The sequence below is a fragment of the Salvelinus namaycush genome, chromosome 20 (assembly GCF_016432855.1).
Source record: "Salvelinus namaycush isolate Seneca chromosome 20, SaNama_1.0, whole genome shotgun sequence".
Lineage (NCBI taxonomy): Eukaryota > Metazoa > Chordata > Actinopteri > Salmoniformes > Salmonidae > Salvelinus > Salvelinus namaycush.
The window spans coordinates 36326130-36335920 of NC_052326.1; the positions used below are offsets into that span (position 1 = coordinate 36326130).

General features: G+C 38.2%; 1 protein-coding gene across 1 annotated transcript in view; it reads left to right on the forward strand.

The window, feature by feature from the left end:
- Positions 1-4086, forward strand: part of LOC120064600 (CUGBP Elav-like family member 4) — a 134870-nt gene extending 130784 nt beyond the window's left edge. Inside the window, exons 13-14 of the mRNA XM_039015202.1 lie at positions 1136-1323; positions 3144-4086. Of these exons, the coding sequence (XP_038871130.1) occupies positions 1136-1263 (128 nt within the window). The 3' untranslated portion in view covers positions 1264-1323; positions 3144-4086. The remainder of the gene's footprint in view (positions 1-1135; positions 1324-3143) is intronic.
- Positions 4087-9791: the final 5705 nt, after the last annotated feature.

Below are 9791 nucleotides of genomic sequence, written 5' to 3' on the forward strand. Positions count from 1 at the left end.
ACATGGCTTTAATAATTTAGACTAGCGCGTCAACAAGCATAACACTTTCTATGAATATCCTCTTCATAATACCTTATAAACACATTTCTAATGCCATACTGTATGAGGAATGCATTATGAAGAGGGTATCCATAGGAAGTGTTACTGCCATGGTTAGTTGGCATATCACTGAACGCTACCAGGAATGTATTGCAGCATAAACGGACGTATCATGACTGCTTATAACAGCTGTTATATGCTAATGACAGGTTTATGACAGTTAAATGACGTGGAGTTCTAGCAGTGTTACCCCCTTAAACACTCCCTCTATGGTGATACCGATGACAGGACTAGCGAAACACATTCATTGAGTAGTCTCCACCATAGATTTACAACATCTGGAATGGACATAGTACTATTTAGTGTAACATAATCTATGAATAATTTTCATGGGCCTTTTAACAGAGGCAGAATCAAAATAGATATTTATTCTTGCACTGAGAGGTGATGTTTTGCTGATTGAGTCATAAATATTGCCGATAAAAACTAAAGTGCCGTTTCGACGAGTGATGTATGTTCTAATTCTATGGTTACTACCCTTGAATTGAGTGACCTAGTGTTGTTTCTATTGCATGCCGTTAGGCTTGTTAATGATTATTTGATGTTGTGTCAAACTGTGTCTAATGTATAGTAGCTTTAACATGCATTATATGTTATGTCCACACTATGGTATTGTAAGAGAATTGCAAATGAAGGGATACCACGTGTTTTTAAAGTGTTGTAAACAGATTTTTTAAATTTTATTCTGATAATCTGAATGGCTATGGCAGGAAATGTGCTATATTGATTATTGTATGATGAAGTACAGTATTCATTCAAGTTAATGTATGTGTGTGTTACAAATGTGGCAAAATGAAGAAATCATGTAATCGACTTGAAATCTGAAGTAACTTTGATCTGACCACTCCCCTCATCTTGTATTCCGTCTTCCTTCCCATCTCATGCTACCCTTTCATAAACCCCCAACTGTCACTCATACGGTCCTTTCTTTGGTCTTGCACTTATCTAACTCCGTCCCTCTTCTCTATCTCTGTCACGCTATATATATTTCCATCTTCTGGTCTCTCCATCTCTCTTTCTGCGACCCATCCCCCAGGATTTGTGAGCTTCGACAACCCAGGTAGTGCCCAGGCTGCCATCCAGTCAATGAATGGCTTTCAGATCGGCATGAAGAGACTCAAGGTGCAGCTCAAGAGGCCGAAGGACGCCAACCGCCCCTACTAGCCACTCCTAGCCACCCCTGCCCTGGGGGATAAGGCAGATGCTGCACACAGGGAAACACAGGTGAGAGCAGTCACCTGCAATTAGACCCCCTAAATTATATAATACAGTGCCTTCAGAAAGTATTCACACCCCTTGACTTTTTACAAGTTTTGTGTTACAGCCTGAATTTAAAATAGATTACATTGAGATTGTGTGTCACTGGCCTATACACAATACCCCATAATGTCAAAGTGGAATTGTGTTTTCAAAATTATATATTTTTTATTCAAATGAAAAGCTGAAATGTCTTGAGTCAATAAGTATTCAACCCCTTTGTTATGTCAAGCCTAAACGAGTTCAATAATACAAATGTGCTTAACAAGTCACATAATAAGTTGCAAGGACTCACACTGTATGCAATAATAGTATTTAACATGATTTATGAATGACTACCTCATCTCTGTACCCTACACATACAATTAATTATCTGTAAGGTCCCTCAGTCGAGCAGTGAATTTCAAACACAGATTCAACCTCAAAGACCAGGGAGGTTTTCCTCCCAAAGGTCAGCTATTGGTAGATGGGTAAAAATAAAAAAGTAGACATTTAATATCCCTTTGAGCAAGGTGAAGATATTAATCATGCTTTGGATGGTGTATCAATACATCCAGTCACTACAAAGATACCAGGTGTCTTTACTAACTCAGTTGCCGGAGAGGAAGGACACTGCTCAGGGATTTCACCATGAGGCCAATGGTGATTTTAAAACAGTTCGAGTTTGTCTGTGATATAAAACTTAGGATTGAGCAACAACATTGCAGTTACTTCACAATACTAACCTAATTGACAGAGTGAAAAGAAGGTAGCCTGTGCAGAATAAAATAATTCCAAAACACGCATCCTGTTTGCAATAAGGCGCTCGAGTAAAACTGCAAAAAAGGTGGCAAAGAAATTACCTTTATCTCCTGAATACAAAGCATTATGTTTGGGGCAAATCCAAAACAACACATTACTGAGTACCACTCCATATTTTCAAGCATAGTGGTGGCTGCATCATGTTATGGGTATGCTTGCAATCATTAAGGACTGGGGAGTTTTTCAGGATAAAAAATAAACAGAATGGAGCTAAGCACAGGCAAAATCCTAGAGAAAAACCTGGTTCAGTCTGCTTTTCAACAGACACTGGGAGACAAATTCACCTTTCAGCAGGACAATAACCTAAAACACATGGCCAAATATACATTGCAGTTGCTTACCAAGATGACATTGAATGTTCCTGAGTGGCCTAGTTACAGTTTTAACTTAAAATCGGCTTGAAAATCTATGGCAAAACTTGAAAATAAAAAAGATCAACAACCAAATTAATAGAGAGGAATAAGTCAAGGGTATGAATACTTTCTGAAGGCATAGAATATTTAGCATATGTATATTTAAATTAATTAGCATATACAGTGTATAATATTTGTTGATATATAGTACATTTTAATTTATTTAATTACATATATACAGTTCAAACAAATTAGAATATATTTTATTTGACTGTGAAAATATGTTTTGCTGTGGCAAATCAAATCAAATTGTATTAGTCGCATGCGCCGAATACAACAGGTGTAGACCTTACAGTGAAATGCTTACTTACCCCCTAGCCCCTAACCAACAATGCAGTTTTTTTTAAACAAAAAAAATACAGATAAGAATAAGAAATAAAAGTAACAAGTAATTAAAGGGCAGCAGTAAAATAACAATAGCGAGACTATATACAGGGGGGTACCGGTAAAGATTCAATGTGCGGGGGCACCGGTTAGTTGAGGTAATATGTGGGTAGAGTTATTAAAGTGACTATGCATAGATCTGATTTTACTGTTAGCAATGAGTAAAGGACCGTATTCTCAATTTTCCAGGTTTTTGTTGAGCTGGAACATATGTTGATTACATGAACAACGCCATTGAACTGAAGGATCACCGGGACACAGGTATTCTTTGAGGCTGGTATGAAACTGGATCAGATACTGGGCTGAACATGAACAAATAGATGACCAAGTAACAGAAAATTCTGTTGGATGTACCTTTTGGACCTCAGAAAACTCCTGCAAGCCTAGGTAGCTCCAGGGCGCCGACTGTCTTTATCGCCTCCCCTCCTCTCTCTCTCTACCTAACCACACCTGAACGACAGCTACCTTACAGGACCACAAGTGAGGTATTATTTAAATTTAAAAAACACGGAACAGAGATGGAGGAAACATGGATGATAAGAGTTCCAAGAATTAAACAAACTTTGAAAAATACTTTATGGGGCAATGCCATAGGATATCTCTATGTAAATGTGTTTGGGTATGGGGAAACAACTTTTTAAAGAACAATTTTACAGGACGAGAAACAAACGAAAGAATATGTTTCTCGGAAGAAAGAGAACTTTGTAGGGAAAGCGATATTTCATCTTTAGCTTGGAGTGCCTGTCTGTTTCCAGGGGACACCGTTGGCAAGGAGAGCCAGAGCAACGGTCTCCAGGGAGTCTTACCTGTCATTCCTTAGTTGTTTTAGGGACCAAAAGACCAAACGTTTTTATTGCTGAGGACTTGCAGCTCTATTAATATACTCAGACCACTGCATCTCTTTTAAATCGCTGTTAACCGATTAAAGAGTTGCATTTAAAAGGTGTACAGAGTGTATACACACACACACACACACACACACACACACACACACACACACACACACACACACACACACACACACACACACACACACACACACACACACACACACTACATGTATACATACATATATATTGCTGATATGCTTTTTGAATACAGCCAAAACTATTTCCGATGACCGATGGGGTCGCTCACTTCACTAGTTTACAATTAACTATTCAAAATGTTAATTTTTTCCCCCTTCTCATTTTCTCTTGGGGGATGACATGGAGAGTGCATGGGAAGGTTTGTTCCATATTGCAGCCTTACCTTTTCTAACATGAAATCCTAACCTCATAGTTAAAACAACATAATGTTTTGAAATATATGAACTTGTTTATATTTGCAGTACATATACACTACCAGTCAAATGTTTGGACTCCTACTCATTATAGGGTTTTTCTTTATTCTTACTATTTTCTACATTGTAGAATAACAGTGAAGACATCAAAACTATGAAATAACACATATGGAATCAAGTAGTAACCACAAAAGTGTAAAACAAATCAAATATATGTTAAATTTGAGATTCTTCAAAGTAGCCACCCTTTGCCTTGATGACAGCTTTGCACACTCTTGGCATTCTCTCAACCAGCTTCATGAGGTAGTCACCTGAAATATATTTCAATTAACTGGTGTGCTTTGTTAAAAGTTAATTTCTGGAATTTCATTCCTTCTTAATGCGTTTGAGCCAATCAGTTGTGTTGTGACAAGGTAGGGGTGGTATACAGAAGATAGCCCTATTTGGTAAAAGACCAAGTCCATATTATGGCAAGAACAGCTCAAATAAGCAAAGAGAAACGAAAGTCCATCATTACTTTAAGACATGAAGGTCAGTCAATCCAGGAAATGTCAAGAACTTTGAAACTTTCTTCAAGTGCAGAAGCAAAAACCATCACGCGCTATGATGAAACTGTCTCTCATGAGGACAGCCACAGGAAAGTGAGGATAAGTTCATTAGAGTTAATTGCACCTCAGATTGCAGCCCAAAAAATGCTTCACAGAGTTCAAGTAACAGACACATCTCAACATCAGCTGTTCAGAGGAGAGTGCGTGAATCAGACCTTCATAGTCAAATTGCTGCAAAGAAACCACTACTAAAGGACACCAATAAGAAGAAGAGACTTGCTTGGGCCAAGAAACACAAGCAATGGACATTAGACCGGTGGAAATCTGTCCTTTGATCTGATTTTTGGTCCCAACCGCCATGTCTTTGTGAGACACAGAGTAGTTGAACGGATGATCTCCGCATGTGTGGTTCCCACCGTGAAGCATGGAGGAGGTGTGATGGTTTGGGGGTGCTTTGCTGGTGACACTGTCCGGAATCTATTTTGAATTCAAGGCACACTTAACCAGCATGGCTACAGCATTCTGCAGCGATATGCCATCCCATCTGGTTTTCGCTTAGTGGGACTATCATTTGTTTTTCAACAGGACAATGACCGAAAACACACCTCCAGGCTGTGTAAGGGCTATTTGACCAAGAAGGAGAATGGAGTGCTGCATCAGATGATCTGGCCTCCACAATCACCCGACCTCAACCCAATTGAGTGAACAGTGAAAGAAAATTAGACAAGTGCTCAGCATATGTGGGAACTCATTCAAGACAGTTGGAAAAGCATTCCTCATGGAGCTCGTTGAGAGAATGCCAAGAGTGTGCAAAGCTGTCATCAAGGAAAAGAGTGGCTACTTTGAAGAATCTAAAATCTAAAATATATTTTGATTTGTTTAACACCTTTTTGGTTACTACAGGTGTGTCCAAACTTTTGACTGGTACTGTATATGTATAACACACATTAAAGCTAATGTATTCATATATATATATATACACATATATACAGTATATATGGATAAAGATATTAATCAAAATAATATATGTATTTATATGCACATTTTATGTATGTGTGTCTGTATATAGAACGGCTATTGACTATGTTGAGCTGTCATTTTTTTGTAGATTTTAGCTGGAGTTTGAAACACTGCTCTGCTTAGGAAGAGGCGCAAATCTGGCAGCTCCCAAAACTGCAGTCATTCCTCTCTCTGATAAACTATATATGCTGATACACACGTATTCCTAAATATATGTGTGAAGCACAGGAGGATGGTGGCACCTTAATTGGGGAGGATGAGCTCGTGGTAATGGCTGGAGCGGAATCAGTGGAATGGTATCAAACACATGGTTTATCAAACACATGGTTTCCATGCCATTTCATTCCTCCGTTCCAGCCATTATTATGAGCTGTCCTCCCCTCAGCAGCCTCCACTTGATGTGAAGATTCACATATTTAGGTGAACATACTATTTGAAAATGCAAAAAAGCCACTTCTCAGTAGCAGGCTCAAAGAGAAATCAGGCTAAATTAATATTAGAGGTAAAGGACAAACATCTTCGACTCGATTCCAAACCTATCTTTTTAACTTCACAGTATACAACACAAACTTAACATGTACAAACTAAGTGTGCTCTTTGAAACATGAACCAAAATAAATGAATACCATGACCTTTTTGCTCTCTTAATTGCATTCAGTAAGTAAGTGCATATAGCGTATGGGCTGTCACCACAGGTGTGCCTTGTCACCTGCAGAATCTGCCATCAAGCACTGTGCTCTCAAGCACTGTGCCCTAGTTTTCCAGAAATCGCGGTTGGAGGATTCCTGGAATAAGGAGGGAATAAGCAGGACATCCAGAATCCTCCAAACAGGATTTCTGGAAAACCAGGGAATTTATTGAACGTTCCAGGAATTTTGCAACCCTACTCATAACACTACTGTAAGCAGCCAACGCACTACGATGATGTCAATACTGCAGTCGCATCAGTCATGTCATTTCACATCTCCATAGAGAGCTTTAGCAGTAAAGCATGTCAAAGCTAACAAATCGTTCAGATGTTAAGACCATCAATGTCCTCTCAAACATCCATAAAGTACCATGAACTACTTGGACTAGCATTAAGTACTCGGACAATCACAGACTAATTGTGATGTTTATTTGTCATTACACTTTCTATCAAAGTGGGCATTATGTACTCTCCGCGAGAACACGTACTAACTAAAGGGAGTGCTTGGAAATGCTGTGCAAGTATAAGAAACCTTGAGGCTGTGTTCCATTAGGTTTGGTCTAAATTAAATTGATGATAACAGAGGTTAAAATGCCTGTCATTGTGAATTGTATGGTTATAACTTATTGGTGAAGTTTCATGATGTTAAAACAAATCGCAGACCTAGAGAAGTGTTTTTTCTACTGTACACAAAGAAACCAGGAAGTGTTTTTTTAATGTAAACAGCCAGCACCAATTCAGCCATTGTTGTATGGAGCTCTGTAACTGTTTCTCGCCACACCATTCCAGTGCCTGCGTCTAACCTTTCCTAAGACAAGGATGTAGTGGTAAATAAAAGGTGGGTAAACACTGAATGCCGGTCGAGACCGCCAGGCAGATCCCAACGCCAATACTAACAGTGTTAATTTAGCGCACTAGGTGCATAACTGCTAAACATCATATCAAAACTGTTTTTACCTGCAACTAGCCTCTACTACATCCCTGCAACAAGGTCCATCTCACCCTGTCCCCCCCCCCCCCCCCCCCCCCCCCCGATGCAAACAGGCCTAAAACTCTCCTTGACACATCCATATTTCTCTGGGTTTGTCAAGTCCAGTGTTTCCAAAACAACTCTCCTCATTATTTATCAACGGTCAACCCTATCTTGAGCTCTTGAGATGTTCCCATTGGCATCAATCAATTTATGATTTACTTGAAATTAAAAGTTTTATGAGTATCTCAAGTTAGGATTTGAATCCTAAGTCACTTCAATACCAGCTTTTACTCAGCTCACTCTCTCCCTCCTTTCATGTACACTTTCCCCTTGAAATTCATCCCTTACTCACCATTTTGTTCTGTTTTGTCTTATTATTTCCCTGCTTGCTCCCCTCTCTCTGCTTAGTTTCAACCGAATTCCAAGACCTGAGAGTACTGGATAGGTGTCAGCAATATCATGGAAACTCCCTTGGCCTTTCAAGTAGGCTATAGAGCTATTAGTGCGTTTCTTAGACCTATCCCAATGTTTTCTAATCGAGCAAATGAAGGCAGAGGAATGACTGGAATTGAGCACCTCTTTCACAAGCTCTAACTTTCAGCTGCAACTGTTTACATATAAATTGAGAGAACAGTGGTTAAAAAACAATGAGAAACAAACAGAAGTTTGAATATAAATATCTATAAATATATACATAAACCGATGAATATACTGTAAATGTTTTTGTTGCTCTGTTTTCCTCTGTACATAGGTTTGCATATTTTATAGGACTTTTACTTCTATCTACAAGGACTGAATAAAAATTCAACTTTAAATACTTTAAAAAGATGAACGAAAACCTACAAGAAATTAAACCAGGTTTTTAAAAAGAGTCCATAGGGATATGGTACAACTGTAGGACCTGACCTAGGCATTTAACCAGAAAAGTCAGGGAGAGCATTGAACTCAATTAGAGCATAGACATGCATTGACCTTTTTATACAAGTATTTTGGGGTGTCTTTAATTTATTTATTTACGTATTTATTACTTCTGTTTACAAACGATACGATATGCATGATTTCATGGCATTATTTTTTTTATGAGTTGGTATGTGACCAAATCGTTTTTTATATTCACGTATAGGCCTACATTGTGGTACATTGTTGACTACTGTTATTGTCTACAGGATCACGACTCCAACAGTTAACTGAGAAATAGAGATTATGCTCATATTTGACAATTGTTTTGTTAAGTAATCTGAGGTTTTTCTGCTGTTCTTTTTCCATTTGTGATGCTGTTTTATTCAATATCAGAGCTCTACTGTTCTACTTCATCATAACACACATTACCCAAATGTATTTAAATGTATCTCAACTGTTCAATCTTTCTAGATGATTAATGCTTATAAGTCCATTCAAATTGCGGTATATTTGTAAATGTTCACATTCAAATTGAGAATTCAGCTAAATGTGGCAGCCTATAGGTTGCAATGACAATAACATGACAATTTACTGTTTGTAACGTTCGTCTTGTGGTGAATGAGTGGACCAAGGCGCAGCGGGTGATGAATATATAATGAATTTAATATGCAAGACGAACACTGACACGAAATACACTTGAAATAAACTATAAAACAACAAACGACGTTAAACAGACCTGAACATGAGAACTACATAAAACGAAGAACGCACGAACAGGGAAAACGAATGAACGAACAAGACAGTACCGTGTGGTGCAACAAAACACAGACACAGTGACAATCACCCACAAACAAACAGTGAGAACAGCCTACCTTAATATGGTTCTCAATCAGAGGAAACGTCAAACACCTGCCTCTAATTGAGAACCATATCAGGCAACACATTTTACCCAACATAGAAACACATAACATAGAATGCCCACCCCAACTCACGCCCTGACCATCTAAACACATACAAAAACAAGGAAAACAGGTCAGGAACGTGACACTGTTTCAAAATGTAAATAAATACAATTAAACCTTTCCAGAAAAACATCAAAACCTTGTTAGCTGTGAATGTGTTGAACAATTTGAATGGACCTTTGCTGTTTTATCATTCCGTTTCAACACTGCTCTGTTGTCTAAGCTCTTGTAACACTTCAAAATATGGGATAAACATTAGGCTATTACATAGCCTATAAGGACAAGTAGTAAACTAAGGTTGCTAAAATTGGATGTCTATCCATGACAGAGGAATTGCCTCTCGTTGCTGCTTATTTGAAACCGTAATTAGCTGATTAGTGCCAATTAGTAATTATATAATACCTGGTAAAATAAGGGTTGAATAAAAAATACAATTAAAATAATTATAAATCCCACGTACAATG